We start from the raw sequence: 27,871 nt of genomic DNA, 5'->3' as shown, positions 1-27,871 counted from the left end.
ACCAGCCCACAACACTCTGATAGCTATTTCCAGAAACAGGGAAGGGAACAGAGAAGAGAATGCTTCCCCCCCTCCTAAATGCAGGACCATCCATCAAACAGGACTCCTTGCTGTTGACACCTCTCAGGGACAGAGTTTGGAAATGTTTCTAATTATTTGCCTCTTGGCTGATGTGCTACAGTCTTTGCTTGGGAAGAGCAGGTAAAGAAGCATGTGGTTTGTGGCAGTTCTTGGCACACTGGTTTTACTCAGGGTTGTTTTGGTTTTTTGTTTTGTTTTGTTTTAATGAGTCTCTTCTGCCTTGCTGTAGGCTCTGAAGGAAGTCTTCCTGCACCAAAACCCTAAATTTTCCATTGCACAGAGACATGAGCCTACACCACCCAGGACTAAATGCCACGTGTGGTTATTTCCAGCTGGTGATGCTGGGAACCTCACCCAAAGCCACTGCAGGGGTGAGTGGTGAAGCCAGAGTCAGACAGGAGCTCCAGACCAGATTACAGCACAGCTATAATCCTCCTCGGCTCACCCTTTGCAGTCAAACCACTGTGTCTGTGTCTCACCCCAAGCCCTAGAGAGCTACATATGGCAGAAGAAGGGGAAAAGAGAAATATAAGTTCTAACAGGTGACAACTACAATGTCTGAACTTTTACTGCATGCTCTAATTCCTAACAAGGCTCTTCCACAAAAAGAAGAGCCTTTTTAATGATGCCAGGGATTAAACCCCAGTGAAACCTGACAAAGAAAAGCTTATTCAGAAACTCTGATTTACTTCTTGGGGATTAATGACACTTGAAAGCAGAACAAACCATCACACCACAATAAACGAGCATAAAGAGAAATCAGCACATAATGGTGATTTATTTCTCTGTACAGAAAACAGAAAATTGAACTATTACAGATGAATCAAATGAAAACCATCATTTTTGGCTGTAAAAACCCTTTTATTTCAAATTAATGTAGCAACAAAGCATTGCATTCCAATTTGGGATACTTTAAAACCTTTCTAATAAAAGCAAAGGCCAGTTTCACAGGACGACTGCAGAGTGATTTCACAACCACTGCAGAAGCTGCCCTGGGTCTGTGCTGCAGATCCCTGTCCTGGCCAGCTCTCTCTGGAAGTGAGAAAGTCATGCAGAGGTGCAGTGGGCTGGAGTGCTGCAGCCTGGGGTACCACCCCACTGCCCAGGCTCCTTCTGAGCCCACCTTCATTTCCAAGTGGGCCCACAAGTTCTTGCAAAAGCAGTAAGCATTAAGTATGGTGTACATCAGTAAAATTAATTAAAACAGAGTGTCCTGCACTATTGCCATTTTGGTTCCCATTTGTGCTTTTAAGCTGTTTTCCCAAAGGGAACTCTTAATGGTTGGAAGAAACTTGGTGCATCCTTAGGTGATCAGCAGAATACATGATTCAGTATTAAAACTCAATAACCAATTACACAGGTTAACTATATTTGTATTCAGAATTTTTAATTTTTACATTAACTTAGGCAAAGAATGAATGACACATATTTTGCATTTCATAGGGTTTTGTTGTTTTTTTTTTTTCTGGGTTTCATTTGTCACACTCTGTAGCAACGGAAATTTGAATTTAAATTCATAGCACACAGGAATAAGTTACATAACTCCCTGAGTCCCATCTAAAAATTAACTTTAAAATATTGCAAAATAAATATATCATCTGCCATAACACTGAGCTGACAGACTTTAAGCTTGGTTTCTTCCACAGCTTTAATGCTATCAGGTTGATTTTTTATTCATAATTCTATTCATAATTAGAACATGGAGAGGGAGAGAAAACAAACCCCAAAACTTTATGTTCATTCTATTCAGTATGCAAATTTTGAATTCACATTATTCAGCCAATGCAGGAGAACGAGCAGGAGTTCATGCAGTCCTCTCAATACTTCTGCAGGAAGAGGCTTTGGTGGTTCAACACTTAAACACAAACTACTTTCTAACTTCCACCTCTCCTGTAAGTAGACATTCTTTTAATTTCAAGAGCCAGCATCAAGAATTTACTAAAATATTCTTATTTGAAGTCAGATTTTAATAATTCTTTTTTAAAGATATAAAACAAGCAGAGAAAAGCGATCATCCATAATTCACAATTAATGAAGATACTGATTTCTGATTTCACCCACAATTTTCCACCTGATGCTGCTCCTAATCAAGTAGAACTTTCTCTCTGTCTCTGAAGGCTGCTCAGTCATATATTAACATGTAGCAATAGAAGTATCTCAACATCTGTAGCAAGACTTCAAGGAGAAATCTCTCACATCTCCCACCTTTTCCAGCAGTGCTCAAAATAATGATCAGGCAATCAGATCCATTGAAGGCAGAAAATAGTCTATTAATGACTTTCTTGCCTTCCAGTGTTTTCCAACATCTGTTTTTCCTGCTGTGTTTTATATTTCAAACCCCTTTCTAAAGAAAAAGTCCTAATTTTAACCACACCTTCTGAGCATAGCATTAATAACATCCCATTAACAGAGACACCAGGATAAATACAAATAATTTAATACACGATTCAAGATCAATTTTTAATCTCGTTAACTCCATTACCTTTTCTATTTCCCATTTGTCTTCTTTAACTCTCTGCTAATTTTTTTTATCCAATTATAACAAACCCTGAAAATAAAGATTTTTCTTTTTATTTCTTAACAGAGTCAATGCTAGACAGGTGATACCCTCCCATCTCAGCAGATCATGCAGCAATACTCTTGCTGGAGATGCAAGATTGTTCAGTCCCCTCTAGCAATTACCACCTGGAATAACCCTAAGGGGTCCTTCAGCAGGACTTGAAGATGGAGTTTCACCACCAAAAGGCAACTGCCCAGGCTGCACATGCAGTCCAGGAATGAGACCGGACAATGGGCTGCACCAGGGTCTTGTGCTTTCCAAGTCCCAGTGTCACATGCTGGGAGATCCTGAATCACAGGCTCCCTCCCACAGTGCCATCCCAACACTTCCACACAACTCACTGGTGCCCTGTGTGCCACAGGAGTTCACCTGCCTCTTGCAAGTTCCCCTCCAGTCTTTTTCAAAACCAAAGGCAGCATTTGCTTCCTGGAATATCTAAGAGGCAGGAAGGCAAACTTCAGGGGTTCAGGGGTTACTCCAGCCTAGCAAATGGTGTGTTTGTACTTCTGATCCTTATGGCAGGAGGAAGATCACAAAAAGAAAGTTGGGGAAAGATGAGGGGATTGAGCAATCTCTCAGATTGCTGAGAGACAGAAGAGAAGGGGACATTGCTGGTTAGAAAGAAAACAAGTGGGTTTTTTTGGTGTTGTGTTAATCTAGTTGTCCTGGGTGAAATCCAGTGGAGGCGGGCCAGCTTCCATTAGCTAAGCAGCCAGCCCACTGCATGTTCCGCTTGGGGATTGTGGTCTCATCTCTAGAGGCCTTCAAGACACCTGCTAGGGCTCTCTGCTACCATGGCCAAGCATTGCACACCACTGCAAATATGCTTTGTTTATTCAAATGGAACTTCAGCAGGCTGAGGAGCTGGTGGACTGCTGTCAACAGCAGGGAATCTGTTTACCCAGAAAACAGGTGCAATGGAAGCAAGGGCTCTGCCCTCCCTCAGCACGGAGCAGGACACTGGCAGCAGAAGGAAAGGGGAAAACCCACACGATAAGAGAAGTCTGAAGGATCAATAAAGCCAAGATGGAGATATTTCAGTCTCCCCTCCCCAGCCCCTTTTTATCCCAGAGGATAAGATCCCACATTCACTTCTGACTGTGAGATAAGATTATGCTCTTTGGCATTAAGATCTTGCTAAAAATGATATATTTTTAGGACATTTTCCAGTGCAGTAGTCTCCTTCTGGACCACATCCCAGCATTTTTCCTGCTCCACAGCCCCACACTCCAGCCATGCTGGATGACTGGTCACACATCAGCTGCAACTGTGGGATCCCAAGCTGTGAGAAGCCTGTAACATGCTGTCCAGAGCATGAGTCACTTGTTCCCCATGCAGGCTGCACACAAGGGGACAGCCCTCATTCTTCTCTTTAACCACTGCATTCACTCACTTGGTTTGGAGTTAGCCACCTCTTCCACAGGCAGGCAGCACACCTCTCTCTGAGATAACCCCTGCTGGCAGACAGATGATGTGTTCGGGAGGAAAGGGAAGGAGCAAGAAGTCTCACCTTGCAAAGAAGATTTTGAGACTTAAGTTCATTCCTCCAACATAAGCAACTGGAGAGAAACACGAGTCCAGAGATTCCACGCCTGGTCCTCTTTAGACAAAAAGCCAAAGAGATCCCAGGAGCAAAGTGCCACGGCTGTCAAACAAAAGTACCAGGAAGAAAGAAGAAAGGCTTCTTGTATGTCCCCACAATTCCAAATATAATACCCACAGGACTCTAAAACACACTAGAGCCAGAGTATGAATGGATGTTTAAATAGACTGTTGTCATCTAGTACATCTAACAAATCTAATCAGAAGTAACCAATGCTGCTAAAAGGCTGTTGCAGTGGCATCAGATGTAGCATTTTAGAGTCAATTTACAAACACTATCAGTTTCTTTCTTCCCTTTTGGATGTATTCTGTTGATATTTCGTATCAGGTTCTGCTCCTGTCCCAGTCCCTGTTGACTTCAATTTGTGACCACAAAAACCCCTGTCTGTCAGATCCCCTGCTTCCCAAGGGCAAAAGGGTGAGATTCACTGGTAAGAGGTGCTCAAATACAAATCCAATGGATGGAGTGTGAAATCACAAAAATTAACAGTAAATAGGACCATTTCCTGGCAAGTCAAGAAATCTTTATTTAAACTGCTGGTGTGCCTCATGAGGGCATTTGCAGGCAGAACACTGTAGAGGTAACAATCACTTTCAAGCACAAAGATGCACAGGAAATGTCAGGCACACATTTGAATGTGTGATAGTTAAGGATGTGACACAAAGCCTGCTGAAGCCAGTGGGTCTGAGAGCAGTCTTAAAAACCAAAATTAAAGTACTTTGTAGAAAAAAAAAGGGAAAAAAAATTGTGATCCATGACTGAATACTGCTAAATACAGCTGAAGAGAATGGCTTTTCTTAATTATATTTATCAGGAGAATCTTTTTGATTTAAACACTTGCATAGCTGTAACAATGTTATCTAATTTTGGCAGAGTGGAATGGAGTAGACTGACTAAAATTAGGTTTGCAAACATGCACACAAGGCTTCACATGACTCATCTACATCTCTACTAACCGCCTCCCTGAGAGACTAATGGAGGGATCCTCAGCAAGGGATCCTCAGCAAGGATGATAATTTTCTCAATAAAGGCAGGAGATTTAAAGTAACCATGTTATGAGCAATAAGAAGATACTGCATTTGCCCCAAGGCAGCACATTCATTTTCAGTAATAGAAAACCTCTTATGTGGAGAAGGTACTTCTAAATATTTTCCTGAAAAGGTAGTTAAATCTGAATGAATGTGTTAAAGCCTATATATCCTCACCTCCTGTCACAGACTGGGAAGTCACATTATAAAACAGTGTGACATGGAATAGAGATATAACTTTGTCCAGGAGGGGTCATTCAAAAGAAAAACACCTGAGTAGAAGCTGTTTCCAAAAAAAGAGTGTTGCAACCTTAGTAGGTTTATATTCCAAGAGTCTTCCTATCCCCATTTTTTATACAGTGAATCTTTTTGCCCAAGACACCCCAGTGTTAGCACAAGCCTAGGAAGAAACCCAAGTCTTCCCAGGCCCTGCTCCCTATCCATCCACCACCTTCTTTCTGAAGCCCATCCTAACTCTGGGTTTCTGTAACAGTGGTGGGAATAAGAATAAATCTGACAGTGCCCTGCAGTGAAATGGTGAAGTTGCTGAGCTCAATACTTTCTACCTTCATCCTTCCAGCTCAGAGAAGAGCTCCTTACATGCCACACATGCCTCATGTCCCCTAAAGGCTGGGAAGGCACAACACTGCTAGAACAAGGCTCTTCTTATCAGTGCCTCCAAGACCATGCAAGCAGGCAGCAGGGTTCCAGCACTCTGAGACACAGGAGGTCCCTGTGATGATGGATTCTACAAAACGCAAGCAGTTAATCAACACAACGCTGGGTGACGCATGTTGGTGTAGGAAAGACAAATTGTTTCACTGACAAGGATGGCAGAAGGACAAACACCATGCCTTTCCTGCAAACAAGAAGTGTGGCTTCCAGTTCTGAGCGTACAACTCAGCCAAAATTATTATGCACTAATAAGCTGGCATCATGCCAACACAGACACAAAGTTCAGCTTAGTCAGGTGCTATCTGACCAGATGAGGCTCACAGTCTGCACCACCCCTGCTGCCAGGAAGCATCAGACAACAGCCTACTGATACACAGGCAACCACTGTCAGCCCCACTGACAGCTGCAGAAGGTCTGACTAACACTTTAAGTCAACACAGAGAGCTGATGGGCAGGGAAGGGAGGCAGAAATTACAACCCTGGGGCTAAAACTGGTGAACTGGCAGTTGGAGCAGCTAAGGAAAGGATATAAAATGTACTTTCAGTCACAGACTAAACTTTTGATATCACTTACCTACCTACCTTCTATTCCAGGCTAGACTCCTGCAGCTTTATTTCAGTAATGGCTTCAAATTGGGCAGACAGCAGAGGGAATGAGAAAATACCTGATCCTCCCTCTCCCCTCAGGTTCTTGGGTGTCTTCTGTGATGAGCTCCCACCTTGGGAACCAGGCAATACAGAACTGCCCTGGTCTTTGCATGGCCAGGGTGGGCTATGAAGGGCTTCTGGTGCCGGAGGCTGCACTAGAGAACAGCCCTGTGCAAAGCAGAGGCCTTGTGATAATGAGAAAGGTTACTATGTAATTGATTTAATTGGTGTAATTGAAGGCACCATGCCTCATTTTATTGCAGGAAAATGAAATAGTCACATCTCATTCTCTTTCCCACCTTATGCCCAGAAATATGATGGCACCAAGATTTGACTGACTGGGAATAGCTCCATTTTCTCTGCAAGCAAAAAGCCAAGGAACTTTGTATTTTTTCAAATGAAAACTGAGATTAGACCTGACATTTAGAAGCCTCCAAAACTGGCAGGCCCTAGGGCCAGGGACTTTGCAGTCCTGAGAGGGCAGCTGTGCAAATTCAAAGAAATGAAGTGCAAGGAAATTGCATAAGTTGACCTCCTCCTCTGCAGCAGGGAGAGAAAGCCCAACACTTCCATGCTTCACTGGGCAGGCATTCACAAAGACGAGTAAAATATTATGATCAAAATATCTCCACAAGGAAACTCACTGAGGCAGCTGCTCTCCATCCCAGCTTAAAAATTCAACTCTGCTGGTCCCCGTAGAGGAGCAGGACCCTGACACAACCATCTTACCTTCGGCTTTCTTTTCTTACACAACTCCACAACGCCTACATCTGTAGATGAATGAAGCCTCTTTGCACAGCCACTGTCATTTCACTTGCAGACTCAGGCAGCAAACTCACAGAGAGGAATTGAGTCCAGTGAATGCATTTTCTGTCTTACGGAACTGCAACACAGCATTTTCTGCCAGAAAGAAGGCTCGGGTGTTCAGTACCTTTTGAACACATGCTTCCAGATGAAAAATATCTGCCACTGTAATTAAGGGTTGGGTGCTTAACTAAATATTTCTTTTGTCAGCAATTCATTTTAAAATGCAAGTTTGTTGCCACATTATGCCATTTCAATATTGGATTGCCCTCAACCAGAACATCTGTGTACTTCACCAGCTGCTTTAAACAACTGCCTTCTTTAAGACTAAGTGAAACAGATTATGTATTTTATTATAGTCAGATTTCACTGTGAAGTTCATTGTCTCATGTGGCACAGTTGGCAAGAAGAGAATTATCAATTCACTTTCAAATTAAACAAAAAACTAAAACGCAAACGTCACTTACTAAAGGTGAACAACTGCCACCTTATAATTGCAATAAATATATTATCACTGGAAGATTTAGCATTATTTATATATTCATCTGCTTAATATTTGCTAACACATTTAGAAGCAGACCCCAGGAAACCCACAGGTTCAGTCACTCTGCAGCTGGCAATACCAGGGAAGAAGGGATCAGCTTCTGGGCCATGTAGATAATTGTAGCCTTTAGTTCAACATAGGCTTGGTTGGAATAACTGTTAGCTCAGGATATTCACAGGCACTTTTCAGTGTACAGCAGTATCTCTCAGAGTAGTGAGATGCAAAAGCTTAGTCAGGTGTAAGAAAGGATATGGGATTTCTTGTCCCAGAGCTCAGCTTTTAAAACAAAAAGTCATCAGTTATCCTTGTGACAAAGGATTTAAAATTGGATCCGATGGGCACATCTGCCCAAGTTTTCAGAAAGCGTGGACCATGTTTAAGGTCCATCCTTATTTCTTGTTATTTCAATGGTTAATGAATTATAAGCCAGATCCAGTGTAGGAATAAAGTAGTACTGCCTGGAGAACATCCCCAGCCAATCTACAAAAAGCACAACAGTTTGAGACTTTGACAAGATCATGTAAACAGGAGCACAGGGATTATTTCTTGAAGGGAATTTCCTTTTTAGTGTTTGCAAACTACTGCACCAGTGAAACCAGGTTGGTCTAGGATGACATTTAAAACAAAGCACTTCATAAAAAAAAGTGGTTTCAGGCAAATGTCAGCTATCCCAGCTTCATTAGCTAATTGATTCAAAGCATAAAGATAGTAACACCCAAATGGGATGACAAAAGTTACAGTCAGTGTTAAGTCACAGACCAGGAGAAGCTAAGATACACTTTGACATATCCACTTTTGTCTTTCAGGTATTTAATACACCAGGAACCTTTTGAAATCCCCAGCAAATTCTCTCCACAACTTCCCCAGCATCCCAAAGGGCAGATAGGTAGAACATGAAGGAAGCTATTCTCAGTTTTCCTCATCTGGATGGGTTTTACTATCCAGGAACAGGTAGCTCTTTGGACTTTTAAATACCTCTTTCCCTTGGAAATCTTCATGACAGCACAGGATTTAGTGGTTTGGGTGCTATTATATATACATAATCAAGCCAAAGCACAACAAAATCACAGGGCACATCATACAACCTAACACAGAGAGAGGGATTTTATAGACAGCCTGTATGGATACACAGGAGCACATTAACCTGAGAATACTGATGCAGTAGTGCTTTGGGTACCCCTGTAGAAGTGGTCTTCACATGGCTGTGTAAGCATCAGAGGCACTGCATTCCAAATATATTTCAAGGAGAATTTAAAGCAAACTGAAAGAAAAAGAACATCCCAGGGGATGTATTAAGAATCAGGATAACAATGAACTGTACCCCTACAATGCTCCCTATAAGAGGGCAGTAGGTGATCTTGTTGGAAGACGTGCTTGTACTCCAATCAGGAGTCAAGTTCTCTCTTGACTAACATCATTTTACAAGGGAGTTTATTTACTCCATTTCCTGCAATAAAGAGATGCTTTCAAGCACTAAAACAAATTCAAAGCTGTGGTCTCACCCAAGTCAATAAGACAGTACCTGGCTCATTCCCATGTTTGTACTTCAAAACTGTAGTTAAATCTAATGGACATTAAAACATGGGCCAGAAGCTGAAGTAAAGAAGATAAGCTGAAAAATGACACATGCAAAACCCCAGTATAAAAAAGATAAACTCCTAAAGGTAGGCCACAGTTTGAGCCAGACAAAATATTAGAGCCTCTTACACTCAATTCTGAGTTCTGCTTCACCTTTCCAGTCCAGACAACCTCTAAGTGTCAGTTCTTCATTTGGACTCCCTTAAAATCAGAAGAAATAAAAGTGTTTCTAGAGCATGCTTCATCTGCTCCTAAAGTAGGTGGCTAAAACAGGTCAGATGAATCACATTAGCAGCAGTTTTTTCTCTCCATTGATTACACAAGGAGCCCACAGGGACCAGCACGGATGTAGACATTCAGAGTTAGGAGAAATGAAGCTCATCCCAGACATCTGCACAACTGCATCCACAGCACTACTAATCCTCTCATGGCTGAAAGTGGGACTGATTTCCACTGCAGAAAAAAGACAAAAGTAGAAGACAACCAGCTTTCTGAAGAGTGATCTCAAATGTGAATTCCCAACATGGCAAGGTCTTTCCGTTTCAAACACTTGAATTAAGCCCATGGGTTGAAAGAGTCTGAGCCTGTTCCCTATTCCCAGTAGCACATCTAATCTGGAATCTGACCTTTGGCATTTTATTTAACTTTACTTTTCCTACTAACAGCAAAGTAGGGATAATTTCAACATCTCTGCCAGAACACTGAGTTACTTGATGAACATCTTTAAAGTGTTCTGGGATTTCTGTGCTCCTCATCAAAACAGTGATACTATTAACTATTATATGAACAGTATTATGATTACCATTACAAAGACAGCATTTTTCTGATATTTACCTTTAAAACAGCTGATATTAATTTTCCTGTGCTTTTCTTTGAACAGTCCTTCTCAGTCATATTCCCATGCCTGTTTCTCTGGGATTTGTATCTTCTGATCTGACACTTTGCAGGTTTACCACCAAATTCCCTTTTCCTATTGCCTGTTAAAATCATGTACTAATGAAAAAAATCATTCTTTGCTTTCTGCCTAAATCTGTCTGTATATAAATAGATCTCTCCATATACATAAAACCCCACACATTGTCATTAAGTGTAGCAGACACATAGATTTGAATTGCAGTAGTGTAAATAAACATGCAGCCTTTTCCCAAATCTAATGGACAGATATAAATAAGTCCTGTCTAGAAGCCACAATTGTACTATACACAGTAACTTGGGCTAGAAATCAAAACAAAGTGTCATTGTCTCCATCCTCTGTGCTCACAACCCCAGCAGGGAAATTTCAAGGAAATTGCTCACATAATACAAACTTTCATTTACAGAACAATGTAGAAACACACAAACAAAACTATCTCAGTGTGTTTATGTACATATATACACATACAGAACTGTTTCAGAGGGAAGGCATCTTTGGACAAGGGAGAGCCATAGAGCAGGGCTTGGATCTCACTCATCAGTGCCACTCCCAGGATGTAGGACACTCTGTACCTCAATTTCTCTGCCTTCAACAACTGGTCTGGGGACAGCCTCCCATGTGCACGGGCACAGAGGTACCATGACTGGCAGCATCTGCACTAAATCCCAGCATTAAAGAAAAATCCTCAGCTCTATGGCACAACTGTCTCTATCACATTCGATCTCCCCTTGAATTTACAGTGATTTGGGACTTCAGACTAGAGTCTGCATGCTGGACACCAAGTAAGGAAACCTAGATGACTCCTCCAGCCCAAGCTCCTGGATGGATGGCTTCCTGTGATGTGCATTTCTGGGGATTGCAGTGAGAGGTGCAATTCCAGCTAACTCGGTGCACCTGCACTGCCCCACTTCCCCACCAGCTCTGTCCCCGCTTGCCTCGGCTCGCTTGAACATCGAAGTAAAATTCAAACTGACAAGCAACACCTGTCTCCACAGCTATTTTCCACACCCACCTACATCTAGCCCTTGCTTCATTGCCTTCTTGAAAGTTTAATAAAGGTTTCAGTGAGCAGTCTTAGTCAAGTTGCTGACTCTTTCTTAATGCTTCCATGACTGAGCCCAGACATCTGAAGGAATCTGAGTTTAAGTAATCTGCTCACAAAGAAAACCCTGGAAATATGCTTTCTGCTCATCATCACCTTAAACCACAAGTGCAAATCTGCAGTACAGTGCATTTTTCCGATGTAGAAACACAATGGCATGGTTTTGCTTCCCTTGCATTGGATTTTCTCAACAGCTCCTCTCCCAGATGGACTCTATACATCAGGATATATATCTGAGAATGCATTCTTAAAATTCAACTTCCTATTCATGGTACCCACCAAAAGGCTTAGTATCATCCTTTCAGAGTATATCATCCTTTCAGAGTACAGAGAAACAACTAAAAGATGCAGCAGCTTGTAGATTAGTTGTTTTAATTTAAACACTTGTAATTTAGAAGCATGCAATCTGACTATAAAGATTTGAAAACCTCAGAAATTCTGAGAAAGCACCAGAAACTTTAATTTGGTGAAGCATGGCCAGCTGAGTGCTGTACTTGGATCACAACACATACTGGGGAAGGTGATGGGCTAAAGCCCCAAGAAGTAAGATGGTATCAGGCTCTTGGAGTTTGGTGGCACCCCAAAGGTGTCAATCCCTGTGTGTGACACCAAGGCAGAGCTCAGGCTCTCATCCTCAGCATCGCCAGGCCAGACAGACCAACCTCAGATACTTCAGACAGAATAAACCAAAAAAGCAAAGGAAAACACATTCCAGACCTCAAGAGCCAAATTCTGCATCTACAGGGAAAACCAGTCTGACCCCTTGCTTTCCCCCCACCCACACACAAGAGCAGCCAGCTGAAATCCCCAGTATTTGGCAGTGGAGGTTATCCTGATGCAGACCCAGAGCACACAAGTGTGCCTGGAGCTCAGAAGGAACGTGGGGAGCTGCAGGGACTGAGCTCACACCCACACCCAATGCTTGTGCACTTGCACAATGTGACCCAGGCACAGATGTGACCCTTTCTGAGGAGAGAAAATTGTATCTGAAAGGAGCAGAACGGCAGTGGGAGCTGAGGTGATGCCAAGTGTACCGTGTCCCCTCTGAACAAACCCCTCCACTTCCTAAGTCTTGATGCTAGGAAACCACATTGTATTTCAGGATTGATTTTTCCCTTACTTCGACCTTCAAAAGTAGGATATTGTTACATCTTGGTCAGCAATGTCAGGATTTTCTGCAATAAATCAGACATCGTTTTCATGTCAAATTACAGAGATCCCTTACATGGGCTGTACCCTGTAGGTACTACATTTTCACCTTCTTCTTTAATAACACGTTTTCTTTCTTCTCCTTTACACACTGAACTTTATAAATAGTTTAAATAAATGCCTATCTTTGTTTAATGAGCTTGTGCTGTCTGAGTGAGCTTTGAAAATGCCATTGGTTATATGGAGTAGTGAAAAATTACCATAGGGGAGCTACTGACATGAGTGCATTACCTCTTATTAGTACTAATAATCTTGCCTAACAAGCCAGTACAGTCTTTGAAGTCTCATCCTCAAGCTTTGAGATTGATCCTTTTCCAAAAGGGGTGGTGGTGGGTTTTTCCCCATCCTTTATATTACTAGTACTTAAGACTCCTAAATCCTTTCCTCCTTCTCTTGCAACAAAATTGTCCCAGTACCATAACAGGGCCAGTCCAGCTGCACCATGCAGCAGTGTTAGGGCCAAAATGCCTGCTCCCCTTATTCTGCAATACACACAGGCAAACTTAGAATCACATTTTCCACACTCTTCATCACTGAAAAACAAACAGAAACTTTCAAATAATTCAAACACTCCACATCTATGTGAGCCCTTAAAGACAAAGGCCAATTTTCTACATAAATAGCATCCAGCTGGTCCTCCTCCCTGGAATAATCAGAGCCAATACATGCTCTTGTGAAAATCTGATCCGTGTAAAATGCATTTTTCTTCATTTTTGAAATATGGTTCTTAGATTCCCATTCCCCAATTAAAACAAGAATGTGACTTTGATCTCAAATAATTTGCAGTGCATGTCAAAAAGAGTCTTATCCGTTACTTCCATTTTAACGTCACTTTATAAGAAACAGCTCCTTGGCAAACAGCAGCTAAGCTGTGATGGCTGGGCAGAACAGTGTTAACTACATGAAATGGCATCAAAAAGTGCTGTCTCATGAAGCAAAGACAGTCTGTGGAGGCAAAGCTGGCAGGAATATTTCTTTCATTATAAAAATTCTTAGAGTCTGAAGAAAGAATGAGCCTTTTGATATAAAACCCTCCTTCAGTCTGAAAAAAAAAAAGTTTGAATCATCTCTTTCCCTAAAATTTTACCTGTCTTTTTCTCTTTTTATTTCCTTTCAGCCTGTTCTTTTCCCTGTCTCCTTCCCTCCCATGGAAAAATTTAATGGGAAGTTAGTCTGAGGCTTTACACCACAAGGATTAAAATGGATCATAGGAAGAAGCCCCCATATCCTGTATCTACCTTTTGATAGCAGAAATAACAAAACCAGCCATTTTATCCATTTGGCCTTGTTGCACAAGAAAAGGCAAGAGGGAATTTGGACATTCACGCTGTCCTATAGCAGAAAATATGGACAGGGACAGAGATAATGAGCATCTCTGGGAGACACCGGGATGCTGATGTTCATCCACCCCTATGAAGCAGGCACTGCAGGTGGGAGGCAGTGGGCAGCAGATGTTTCCCATGAAAGTTCAGCTGAAATGCTTCAAATCTTTATAGACTTCATACTAAGGCTTAGAAAACACAGGACTGAGAATGACTTCCTCTAATGGATGCCCATAGGTGGATTTAAAAATTATCATCAATTCTGTTATTTAAAGAAGCCATCTGTACTCGTGCTTGTTTTAATTTTAAAGACTGACATCAATTTCCATGCGCCTTGATAACTACCTTCAGTTCTGAAAAGTGTGTCTGGATCCTCATTAAACAACACCAGACACTTCTTGTTTGTAAATATTACCACAAGGTTGGTTAAAAAAAGGAGGGGGGGGCTAAACATGTTTTGGTGATGAGAGAGAAGAGAGTTAAAAAAAGGGAGAAGGGGATAAACATGTTTTGGAGATGAGAGAGACAAGATAAAAATGCAAAAACAGGTTATCATGCCTAGAAGGCAAAGGGAACAGAGAGGAAATTCCTTGGGTTTGGAAATGAATTGCACTGCAGGTCTGAGGTAGCTGAACCAAGCCCTTGGCACCAGTGAGACTGGTGCTCTGTAGGGTTTGCAATTCAACAGGAGAAAAGAAGGGAACACTCTTCAACAGACAGCCCCCTGTTTAAGGCACTAAATACACACATCAGAATTTACACTGATTGAGCTGTGACTGGAAATTACCTCCTACATAGACAGTGGAGCTCCTCCAAGCCAATGAATGTCCTGGGATAAATCTTCTTTCATATTTATATTTGGGATAAGATTATATGTCCAAGCATCAGAATTTTTCCCCCTTAAAATCTGGCCAAACCTGACTCCACCACCTCTAACAAAGAGTCTCTATTTATTTTCCTCTTCAGTAGAAATATTTCAACAGAGCCACTATGAGAATAGTGTGTGCTTATCTTGCTTATCTTCATTTCCAGCAACAGCATTCTCACATCACTTTCTTAGAAGCATTTCTCTCCTTCTCTTCAAATGTCTCTGTGCTAAACCACTGAAATATGTGGCAACTGCAGTGTCAGTTGTCACAGGGAAAAATATGTCAGCAAAAACATTTGATTCAATCTGCTGTTTAAGGAAGCAACATTTCCTCAGGGTGTATGCCTTGTGTGGATAAATAACAACTGTCCAAAATCCGAGGATCTAAAATCAATTTCCAATATCAAAGAGCAGATTTGAGGCAATCACCTTCAGCAAAAGAAAAATGCAAAATTACTTCCTTTTCCTTATTTTTTAATTTAGTGCAAGTTTGTTTTGGAAAGGAAAAAAACCAACATTAGTCTCTCAGTCACAAAATGAAGGGTGAAGGATTATGTAAAGGGTATTATAGATCTCATTGGGACCATAATTTGCCACCCAGGCTTCTGCATTTTCTCTGATGAGACGCATCATATGGAATATTCACATTTGCATATTGAACAACTAGACTTGCCAATTTCTGCACATAATCAAAAACTTCTGTCTCAACAATGAGTTTTTACCAAGTTTCACGTTCAGCTCTGAGGCTCCCTGATAAGAAGGACATCAGCCTCCTGGGAGAGTACAGAGGAGGCTGTGAAGATCATTCAAGAGTTGGAGCATCTCTCCTACAAAAACAGGCTGAGAGAATTGGGGTTGTTCAGCCTGGAGAAGAGGAGTCTTTGTGGAGACCTTATAGCACCTTCCAGTACCTAAAGGGGCTGCAAGCAACAGGGAGAGGGTCTTTCTACAAGGGCATGGAGTGATAGGACAAGGGGGAAGGGCGTCAGACTGAAGGAGGGGATGTTTAGATCAGGAATCGGGAAGAAATTCTTTGCTGTGAGGGTGGTGAGGCACTGGCACAGGCTGCCCAGAGAAGCTGTGGCTGCCCCATCCCTGGAAGTGTTCAAGGCCAGATTGGATGTTGCTTTGAGTAACCTGGTCTAGTGGGAGGTGTCCTTGCCCATGGCTGGGGGGTTGGAACTAGTTGGTCTTTAAGGTCCCTTCAGCCCAAACCATTCCATGAGTCTGTGAATTTGTGTGTATCCATGGAAGGACAGAAGGGAGGAACATGAGCAGCTGGTTCACTGGGGGAACTCTGTTGCAGAGAAAGCATTGAGCAAGCAGAGGCTTGGCCAGTTGGCAGCTTCCAGGCTCACATATTTGTGGTTATTTATTAAGCACCTACAGGATATTTTGAAGATGACATACAATTGGAGAGTTCAGCTATGCAGGTCAGAAGATCCTGCAACTAACTATGGTCTGCCAAGATACCATCCTTGAATTTTCTCCTTTTTAAACCTGCTTTCTCTCTATCATTTTAACACGCTTTGAACTCAGAAACAATTACTCCTCAAATTTTTCCCCTCTTGTCAGAAAAGATTAACTACACCATTTGGTGTGTTTTTCACTAGCTGCTCCATCTAACCTGGAAGGTCAGAGTCACCAACTTGGAACAACAATTCTCTGTAGTGCTGCAATCCCATTACACCTCTACACAGAAGCTACACTCCTGTAACAACTTGAAATAGTCTTTTGGCAACTCTCCTGATGCTTCTTACTCATCAATATGATCATATTTTTTGCAGCAAAGAACAGGAATCCTTTTCTATTGTCATAGTCATAGAATGGTTTCAATTGGAAGGGACTTTAAAGATCATCTAGTTCCAATCTCCCTGCCATGGACACCTTCCATATTATTGGGATTGCCCTGAACCAGGTGCAGGATCTTGCATTTGGCCTTGCTGACCTTCATGAGGTTCACATGGACCCACTTCCCAAGTCTGTCAAGGTCCCTTCCCTCCAGTGTGCTGACTGCACCCCACAGCTTGGTGTCACTGGCAAAGCTGCTGAGGGTGTGCTCAATCCCACTGTCCACGCTGCCAACAAATATGTGAACAGTGCCAATTCCAACACTGGATCCTGAGAGCACCACACATCACTCAGCACTGGTGTCCACTCTCACATCAAGCTGCTGACCACAGCTCTTTGAGTGTGACCATCCAGCCGATTTCTCATCCCTCGAGTTGTCCATCTGTCACCTCTCCAGTTTAGAGTCAAGGGTGTTGTGCAGGACAGCGTCAAACATTTGGCACAAATTTAGGCAGATGATGACAGTCGCTCCCCTCATCACCAACACTGTAACCTCACTGCAGAAGGCTTCTGTATTTGTCAGGGACAATTTGCCCTTAGTGAAGCCATGCTGGCTGTCACCTCACAAACAGCTTCCTAAAGCTGCTTGGCTATTCAAACTTCATTATTCAGTGTCACTTCTGAAAACTGGGATTATTTAAAAGGCCTCCTTCTTAGGAATTTTCAGCAGGAAAAGCTACTGGAGACAGGCCTGCATGCCTTCATAGAACCAGCCTTTTGTCCCTTTGATAAATCATCTTACTGCTTGTTAGGGAAGGGGGAAGGAAAAGTCACGTGCCTTTATACTGTAATATCTATCTTTACAAAATGCTCACGCTTGTCCTTTATACAGTTCTTTAATAAACATGCCAGGTACCCTGGAGACACCTAAACTGTCAGCAGTGAAATTACAGAATCATAGACTATCTCATGTTGGAAGGGAACCATAAGTATCACCAAACCAAATTTCCTGCTCCTTGCAGAACTACCAAAAACTAAACCATATGACTAAGAGCATTGTCCAGGCACTCCCTGAACTCTGACAGGTTTGGTGCTGTGACCACTTCCCTGGCACCACCTTCCCAGTGAAGAATGTTTTCCTGCAGTCCAGGGTGAACTTCCCCTGATGCAGATTCACTCCATTTCCTTGTGTCCTTTTGTTGGTCACCAGACAGAGAACAATACTGCACTCAAAGTCAGAGCAGGCAATTGATGGGCATCTGCCACCAGAATTCATTTTTGCAGAATCATGTTAAAACCAAAATTCTTCACTAATTTGGCATATTCAGGGTTTTTTTTGTTTTTTTTTTTTTTTTGCTTGGCAGCAGCAAATGCAAGTTAAACATTGGAATTCCTGTGTGCTGATCTGATTGTGCAGCTAAACTCAGCCATGAAATGCTTGTAGGTACAATAAACTCAATGCCTTCATCTGCCCAATCGAGGATCACCTCCTCCCAGAGGACATCTTCTAATGCTGCTGTTTCTTTGGGGATCAGCAGGGGAGAGGCTCTCCATGCACCCAGGCTCTGCGTTCATTCTGAGCTTTGCTTTCTATTCATCGGTGGGTTTCAGTTCCTCTGCTCAGAGCCAGCTCTCTCTTTTGAGAGACTCATCTTCCTTCCTGTAGCGTTCTCAGTTTTGCTCCTTGGATGGGGGAATAGGAGATGTAGTTAAAAATACTGCGATGCTGTGGTGGGCGGTGTAGCAGAAATAGACAGACACCAGCTCCCTGCGAAGAATACCAAGTAATATCCCAGAAAGATAAAGGCATAGCAACAAAAGAAAAGCAAATGCATTTGTGTTCCGCCACTAGAGAGCTAAATCTGGGCGGAAGATACCAAATGAGGAGTGCTGCTCGTGGCCAAGTGCACCATGCTCCTGATGGCATCACGTGCAAAGTCATCTTACAGCAGTGTGGCCAGAAGCAGATCATAAAAGCACGGCTTGTGAACAATCCTGCCTCCAATTATAGCCCAAATGTATGTGATCTTTGGGGTTTTATGAAGACAGTGCAGGAATCAGCAATAAAATGGGCCCAACCCATAGCTCACAGAAGACCATATGGACTGAGAAGGGGCTTAGCTCCACTAAAAGCTTTAAAAGCAAAGTTTTCCAGGGGATATTAGGTTCTTTCCAAGAGGAAGATAAGCCAAGCTTGGCTGATACAAGAAGCTGTGAGATTATTCTATGGATTTACTCCCTATTTTTCAGAGGCTTAAGTCTCTCTTCATCCAGCCAGTAACCACAGAGGAAAGATTTCATCCCAAAGGGCTTTACAAGTAGGTTTTTCACAAACAATACACCAGAGTCACTTACAGTCTTTAAGTGAGACAATTCTTCAGAGAGGTCCAGCAGCTGCTTAACACTTCACAAAAATAACCTGGCACTATTTCACAAGGGAAGTGAAGATGGCTGCATCAAAATGAAATTGGGGGGGAACTTGGGTGGCCTGGTTGCAGGGATGCCTCTTGGCATAGGCTCAGGATGCCACTGCTCAAACCATCCTTCTGGGGAGTCCTGCAGGTCTTGAAGGGCCAGTGTGGAGACAGAAAAAAAAGAGTAGAGTAACATAGAGAGATGTCATGGTTGGGTGTGCACGAGCAGGCACTGCTGGGATCACCAGGATGGGTGTGCACGAGCAGGCACTGCTGGGATCACCAGGATGGGTGTGCACGAGCAGGCACTGCTGGGATCACCAGGATGGGTGTGCACGAGCAGGCACTGCTGGGATCACCAGGATGGGTGTGCACGAGCAGGCACTGCTGGGATCACCAGGATGGGTGTGCATGAGCAGGCACTGCTGGGATCACCAGGATGGGTGTGCATGAGCAGGCACTGCTGGTCCCCCACTCCTGGCAACACTTGGGTGCTCAAGGCCTGTGGGTGCACTGGAGGATGGAAACAGCCCTGCTGCTGTTTCAACGCACACATGAGCAGCCACTTCAGGTTAAAGCCAAGGTGAGAGTTGAGTGCAAGCCTGTGTTTTGTGCACATGGAAGACAGGGACCTTCAAAAGAGAGTGGGGCAAGCCTGGAGCTGGGGCCCTTAGGCCAGAGTGCCCTCTGCTGCTACAGCCACTTTTCTTCCAGGAGCCCATGGCAGGGAGGCTTCCACCCCACTGCTCAACTCGACCTCTTTTTAATCTTTATCTTGCAAGATTTGTTTTGATGCCATCCAAATCTAAAATAGCCATAGGCACGAGAATAATCATACCATTAAAAAAACCCATCAACACGCAGATGTAACCTCAACAAAACACCAGGGAAGTTCCTAATAAAATAAATGCCATTTAAATGCTGCTATACAGAAATGCCAGTCCTACCAGTGCAAAATTTAAAAGAAAATGTCTAGCAGTCTGCACATCAAATGTTAATACTATTTTCAAATGAAGTCTAAGAGAAGATGACACATAATTTAATAAGCCTAATGGTGTGTAATCAGCATTTGACCATTCCTGCCATAAAACTAGGTGTCTTTCTGACCCAAGATGTCTAGGAAAGCCACTGAAAGACAGCTAAGGCTTTAAAAGCAGAATTTTAAAAACATCCTTTTTTTTTTTTTTTCCTCATTGTAGATTTATTGAGAATTTCACTCAATTAAGAACAGCACCAATGAACTGGCAGAAATACAAACAACTCTGTGGGCACAGTCAGTGGCACAGTAAGTTTGGGGCCCATTTGCACCTTAATTTACTGCCAACGATCAGCAATGTCAAGATTCCAAGCATCTCCTGACAGCCCTGACAACAGCAGTTACACAGCATTATCTAGTCTTCCAGTAAAATCTTTCCACTCAGACAGCATGCATGCTGCATTTCACAACAGGAGGAATGTACACAGTCAGTCTGGATCTCCTCAGCCCTTGCAGCTGGAATCAGAACATTTTGGGGAGAGGGGGTGCCCTGTACCTGCTTTTGCCACCACTCACACACAGAACTGAGCAGCAAGTCACAAAATAATGGAAATTGCCAATATATTTGCCTAACAAAAGGCAGAAATAATGTTAAAAATACATTATCTGAGGGTAGAAAGTTTAATTTTAAGGTATTTGATAAAGAATGCTCGTTGTGTATAGAAAGAGAATCCATCATCTCCTCTAGTTACATACTTGGTCAAACATTCAATTTTTTTGACTCAAAAAGAAAGGTATTTTAAAGATACATTATAATAACCATATACAGACAAACGTATCACAAAGTGATGCCTAGTGCTCTTTCAACATTGTCACCATTTTATCTGGACAATTTTATAACACAAGTTATAACAACTGAACACATTAAGCAAAAAAAATTTTTTACAAAAAGTGAGACACTCCCTACCCCACAACTACTGACCAGAATTTTTTCAAGTCCCAAACTGCATTAGGAAAATAATTGTCTGTTAGTGAGGGTAGAAATTCTGTTTCATGTCTTCAAATATCTATTGGGGTTTTAATAGACCTCAATACTTGCATAAGGATGGAGTTATACTGGGGGTGGGGATGGAGGAGGAGAGGGGGCAGAGGCAATACTGAGCAGAACCAATATCAAATAAAAAGTGCTAATTTTATATTCTAACAATCACAGTTGCTCAAATGTTTGCAAACTACAAACCAACCCCAACAAACAAAAAATATTCTTATTTTAAATATAATTCATAAGGAATTCTGCTGCTAGAAGGTTATGAAAAAGACACGTATACTCTGCAGCAGCATAAAATATAATCCTATGTACAACCCGAGCATCAATTTTCTCTTCTCTATCACCATCAGTATTTTATCTTGAAGGAGCATCTGTCAGATTCTCCAGAACTAAAAATAGCAAAGACCCTTTTAAAGAGAACAGTTTCTGGTTTATATTTATAACTACCCTGTACTCGCTGTTTCTGGCTGCATGGCTATGAAATTTGTGCAAGATATAATCAATTACCCAGCTTTGCACTTCATCATGCAGTTAAGCTACCGTTACCTGCAACGAACCCTTCAAGCACTTTTCCCCATGCACAGGGTACAGATTCTAAAACGCAATAAATATCTGCACATTGAAGAACTAACTGTAGAGCTGACTGACATTACACAGCAAAAACCTTGTGAGAACAAAAACCAAGCACACTGATGTATAAAACAGAGAGCCTACCTGAATTCTTCAAATGCATACATGGCCTAGCAACTACACAAATGCTCTGAAATTTAAAATAATCTTCTCAACGTGCAGAGGACCATTTAGTTTGTCAAACTGCAGCAAAATGCATAATGACGAGACAGTATATTTGGAATATTCTGAGGAGAAAGGGTATGCAGATACTGGCCTGCAGCCTACAGCTCAGCCAGCTGCTGACAAGCAGCAGCTAACAGGAAAAGGCGATAGAGTACCATGTGATCATTCCTGCAAGTCTGATTAATGCAGTATACTCCAAGAATACAGGCTGATATCTTTATTATTCAAGCCAAATAAGTCAAATACGGTATACACGACAGGCTTCACAGCTAAATTATCATTCACATGCTACATCCAAATCAGCAAGCGCAAGCAGAGGATAATAAAAAACTAAATATATATTGTAACCCAAGAGATTAATTAGGCCCATTCAAGCTGATTTTCTTACCTTGTAGTGATATTTTAGTCTGTTTTTATTCAGCTAAACCATCAGTGATGGAACAAAAGACTGCATCCACAAACCTCCCCTTCCATGAATGCCAGAACATTTAAAGTAGTTTATCTGCTAGAAATCATTTCCTCTGTAGTCTATTCCCAACCACTTTAACTCCTTCAGCCCCGAATTCATTGCCATAAACCCTATTTGCAGGGCCGTGCGGGCTTTTTAGGGTTTACAGGGTTAACACCAAGAAATCGCAGCAGTGCAACTGAACGAGGTGGGATAAGAGCCAAAGGAGTCATATCTGCGAGATCACAGAAGGGAGATAGGAACGAGGAAAGTTGAGCATTTCGTGGCATTGCAGTGTGCAGGCGAGGATGCTTCAGCTGCCTAGCAACAGCGCACGCAATCTCCATGGCAACAGCGCAGCCAGCGCAGGGGGCAGAGCATCCTCTGCGCACCCCAGGGGCGACACACGGGGACAACCTCGGCGGCACGGCCACACCACCCCGTGCCGGCCACCTGCACCGCCAAAAGCCACTGCCGGGATCCGGGAGCCACGGGGCACGCCGGGCTCAGGGGAGCAGCTCCGTGCGGAGCCCCCGCTGCTGCTGCTGCTGCGGGAAGCGCACGGCCACGCTGCTGGAAGCGCTCCGCAATGGACGGCACATCTGCTGCTGCTGCTGCTGCTGCTGGAAATAACACGGCAGCGATGCGTGTGGAGGCTGAGAAAACAGCGCTCAGAGTGCTGGGGAACACACCCCAAAGAGCAGGAGCCAGAGCTCGCCATCCCCGTAGCAATCCCTTGGAAATTTTGGACATGCAGGAATCACGCTCCCATCACCAGTTCGCCTAGGGGTTGTATGGGTGCTAGCTGGTTTTATTTTAGATAAATTTGATGAGACTGCAGAGACTTTGCCCAGGCAGCCAAACTCAGCAGCGGGATGGGGAGGCCAGGGGGGTTTAACCCCGAGGCTGTGCACACTGCATCTGCCTCAGCATCAGCCGCCACAGCGTGGGGCCACCCAGGGCTGCCAGCCCCGCCAGAGGGGACAGGCTCTGCCAGTCACCTGCTGGCTAGAGAGCAGCTGAAAGGTGAGGACTGCTGGAAATGAGGGAGATTCAAATCCTGGGAAACCAAAACCAGCCCTGGGAAGGAGAAAGAGCGGGGCGGTGGGAGAACATTCTGTCTGGGAAAGTCACAGGGAGACAGCAAATTCCAAGCTGCCTCTGGGGCTGCTCCTCTCCTTGACTTGCCTCTTTCTTTCTCTGCTAGGGCTGGTTTCTAGCACAAGGAAACACACAGAGGATTTTGGCTGGAGTCTAAAATATCCAAACCCAACTACAGCTCCTGAGGCTCTAAGAGCAATGCCTGTCCCACTGAGCTGTGGGATTTGGAGGCTGGAAAAGCATCCAAAGGGTACAGACTGCCACATCTCCTAGACACAGTGACTGGGGACAGGCCACGGTAACTGTGGCATCTGACCTCGTGGCTCTAAAAAATACAGGCAAAAAAGGCTGGAATGAAAGGAAAAAGCATTCATGGCAAAAACCCAGTGCTGGAAACCCAAAAAAAAAAAAAATCCACATTTATTTGAGACATGGTGTTTTTAATGTAGTAGTGACCTTGGGTTTCATTTTATTTCCTTTAAACAAATGTGATAGTGTTAAGTGACAATAAAGGCACGCTGTAGGAACACTAAAACACATGCAGTCACACCATCTGACAGAAATTAATTCTTCCAAAAGCATCCAGCAAGAGAAGGACTGCAAGGCAGGTGATTCTGGCTACAGCCTAATAAAAGATTGAAACTGGCAGAGAGGAGAACAACGCAACCGTCAAAAGAAGCTGCCTGCCATATTTAGGCTGAGCTTCAGCACAAGTATGCTCACTGTACACAGCACCCAAGCAGCTGGGCACAGCAGAGGTACCCCTTGCAAGCAACTGTTCCACTGCTGACCTTGCAGGAAATAGTTTTACACCTTTAGAGCCAGCCAAGATCCCTCATGGGGGAAGGATGGAATTCTGAACGTCCCTTTTCTTGCTCACCACAATCCTCCTCTAACTTGAATCAAGTGGAAGAGGGCTGGTGTTTCTTTTTCATGCTGTTTATGTAAAATAAAACCATTCTACAGAATTAAGGGCAAACATACTGTTTCCCCTAAGCATTCTTCTTGAAACAAGGTTGACAAAATCGCTGTCTGGTCTTCCAATTTCTGCAGTTTCTCAACAGCCACAATGCAAATAAATAGTTAACTGTTCAAGTCAAGGCTTCTGTCATCAATGAGTTCACTGTGAAGCACTAGAAAAGCAAACATCCTCCACAAAGTTTTCATACACAGCAGAGGTCAGCTGTTGAAAGGTTTCATTAGGATAACATTTTAACTTTTTTTTTTTTTTCTTGGCCAGCACTTTCACAACAGCTGACAGCATTACACACAGAAACAGCAGGACTTCTATCATGTGAGACAACCAATAGTCTCAATTCTGGTTAATTAATTACTAGGATTCCCATGTTCAGTAGTAAGATCTGAGACCATCATGTCCTACTGTAGACATGAATGAGGCTCAGCATGAAATTTTACCAAACAGAACTCACAGGAATTTCAGAAAGTCACATGAACACATGCAATGGCCAAACACATAAATAAATGCAAGGCTATAATACCTCCTTATAAAGTTTTAGCCAAGACTGTAACTTCCTGTGCCCCGAGCCAGACTGAAGGTCTTGAGAAGTAGACAGAAATTATGCCAGAAACCACAATCAGCAATGAAATTTTTCACAAGAAGTTGTTTATTCCCTTCCTGGCAGTGTGACCAGTCCAGACATTTGATGACAAATGTCCCTCACTTTACCAAAAATTGAAATTATGTCACATGAAAGAAAAATTTAGCAAAGATTGGGTGGGACGGTTTATGTAATGGGAACTGTGGGACTCAGACCCAACCTTCTGATCAGAGGCCAAAAAAGATGTGACATTGAGTGTCCCTCCCACTGAAGACAAGCAGCAGCTTTTTGGGAAACACTTTGCAGTTTTAATGCTGGGCTCTAACAAACAAGTGAGACTGTAATAGAAGTGGTGATCCTTGATGAAAACTTGTCAAAAAAAGGAAAATATGCAAAAAAAGCCTGGAAATACGACAAACCAGAACAAGGCAGAGGATACTGGTGAAATTTCTGGCTTTATCTAGTACTTCACTGCCATCCAAGGGCTTCATGCTGATACTCTGCTAAGAGCCTGGTTTCCTCAAGTGTAACATCTTGCATTACTGTTATTTAGTATTTCAGTGTATCAGTATTTGTCCTCCTGACCTGAAATTCCACCACAGCCTTTGCCAGATGCTTGGTGACATTATCTGATCACAAACAGACTGAGACATTTTAATGAAATTATTCCCTTATTCCCTTGCTCAAGAGAGGAAGAAAGCCACTGACACAGTGGACTTCTGTCATTAAGCCTGCATTATCATTATGCTGAAGTGATATTCAGACCACTCTAAAAAAAACCCTGCAACTGTGCTGAAAAATTCAGCATTCACTTCAATTCAAGAGGAAGAAAACAAAAAGAAGGGAAATGAGCCAGCGAGAGCATATCTAATGAGTGTTCATTCACTGCATCTCCAAAATTTCTGCGCAGCGGAGAATGTGGCAATCACAGGCAGCATCCCAGAATATGCTCCTTTTGACAGGATTGTCTCTGAGTTCAAATGTCTTTTGTGGGCATATGAAAATAAGATTTTAAATGTTTATTGAAACAGAAAAGGAGTGGCTACCCTAGTTTGTTCAGGTAGGGGGGGAATTGTAAAAATAATTGCAGTGCCCTTAAGTTTACAGAACAAGGATGTATTCAGTATTGGAGTAGTGACTCAAAAGCTTCAGCTGTTAAAGGGGAGGATGGGTGGGGCAAAAATGAACATTTTTTCCTCCTTTTATCAGTGGTATTTCTATTATGTGTTGCCTTAACATACAATGTGAATTTTGATGCACAAAGATAATCCAACATATTTCAGGCTTCTCCTTTCACTCTCAGGTTTTCAGGTCCACCGTGAAAGTTTGATTTTCTGATGTCAACCTTCACCAAAAAAATCCTACCTCATTTATATAACTTGGAATTATCACAGCCCATGAATATTTGCACAGAAAATATCAATTTTCTCCCTCTCAACTTTGGCCCAAGCATGCTTCATGCTTTGCAAATCGCAGGGCTTGAGATTCCTGACCACAGGATGGCTGGTGCCTTCCCCACAGCTTTGCTTTTATCATTCTGGGAGTATCACATACCATTTTCATGAACAGATACCCTGTACCAGGTGCAGACCAGTGCACAGCTACTCACAGGGCTGAAAGGGGATGTTTTTCCACACGCAGCCTCATCTGCCTTATTCTAGTGCTTTAGGGAAGATGCACTGGAGTGAACCAGAGAGAATGGGGCTCTTAGTGATTTTCTATCAGCCCTTGGGGATAGCACCAAGTCACAACTAGCAATCCAACAGAACTCAGCCAGTCAGGGTGAAAACTAAAAGCTCCATACGGATTATTAAGTTATTGATCACTGCAACAGTGCCTGAAATACCCAGTCAAGTGAAGGACTGTGTGGTGCTGACCACCACAGAAAGCTCAAAATGGAAAAACAGTTTACACAAAAAACAGACAAGGATATATGAGATAAATTCAAATTAGTAAAAGAAGAAATATGGTCAACCCACCAAACTAAGATTCAGTCTGTATAGGTTGCAAATGTTTGTTGATATGACCAGGATTTGGGTATTGCTTCCTGTTTACAAGAAATTATTTAAAATCATACAAAATGCAGTGACAGAACAAGGGACAACTGCTTCAATCTGAAAGGCCAGTTAAGAATAGATATTTGGAAGAAATTCCTTCCTGTGAGGGTGGCAAGGCACTGCAACAGGTTGCTCAGAGAAGCAGTGGACACCTCGTCCCTGGCAGTGTTCAAGGTCAGGCTGGGTGAAGCTCAGAGCAGCCTGGTCTGGTGGAAGGTGTTCCTGCCCTTCCCAGGGGGATGGGAACTAGATGGTCTGTAAGGTCCCTTTCCACCCAAACCATTCTGTGATCCTATTGATTAAAAAAAAAAAAAAATCCCTTCCAAGTAAAGGGACAAGGTTTTACAAATTTGAAGTGCAAGGTAATAATGTATTTTTACTCATATTCTTCCTAGATAAACAATTATCAACTTTTTTTTCAGATCTGCACAGATAAATTTGAATCATGCTGCAGACAGAAGTCTGCTTTGTAATAATAAATTAGACTGGCTCAATATTCACCTGACAGCCACAGTATCTTACAGCAGCTACATCTTTGCTGATTAGTATCTGTACAAACACAGAGCAGAACACAGAAGACGCTATCAGGGAAAATAAAAAGAAATATACGTTGTAAACTTCCTTTTAAAGCTAGCTGAAATTAGTCAATTTGACTTCTTCCAGGTTGTGAGGCATTAACTGGGGAAAAAAGGGAATTAGAGGCTAAAACTTGACCAGCATTGTCACCACTATCGAGTGAAATGTCAG

At 42.7% G+C, this 27,871-nt stretch overlaps 1 protein-coding gene across 5 annotated transcripts in view; it reads right to left on the bottom strand.

The window, feature by feature from the left end:
* Window positions 1-22,695, bottom strand: part of EVL (Enah/Vasp-like) — a 118,083-nt gene extending 95,388 nt beyond the window's left edge. For 2 of the 5 annotated variants that reach the window (XM_038136951.1, XM_038136952.1), the window contains exon 1: window positions 21,879-22,095. In XM_038136951.1, the coding sequence (XP_037992879.1) occupies window positions 21,879-21,901 (23 nt within the window). In that variant the 5' untranslated portion in view covers window positions 21,902-22,095. Of the gene's footprint in view, window positions 1-21,878; window positions 22,096-22,347 lie in introns of those variants that run through there. The other 3 variants (XM_038136949.1, XM_038136947.1, XM_038136950.1) reach the window with 3 other exon arrangements.
* Window positions 22,696-27,871: the final 5,176 nt, after the last annotated feature.

The sequence above is a fragment of the Motacilla alba genome, chromosome 5 (genome assembly GCF_015832195.1).
Source record: "Motacilla alba alba isolate MOTALB_02 chromosome 5, Motacilla_alba_V1.0_pri, whole genome shotgun sequence".
Classification (NCBI taxonomy): Eukaryota; Metazoa; Chordata; class Aves; order Passeriformes; family Motacillidae; genus Motacilla; species Motacilla alba.
The sequence above is the reverse complement of the archived record's forward strand: the minus strand, read 5'-3'. Positions and strand labels throughout refer to the sequence as shown.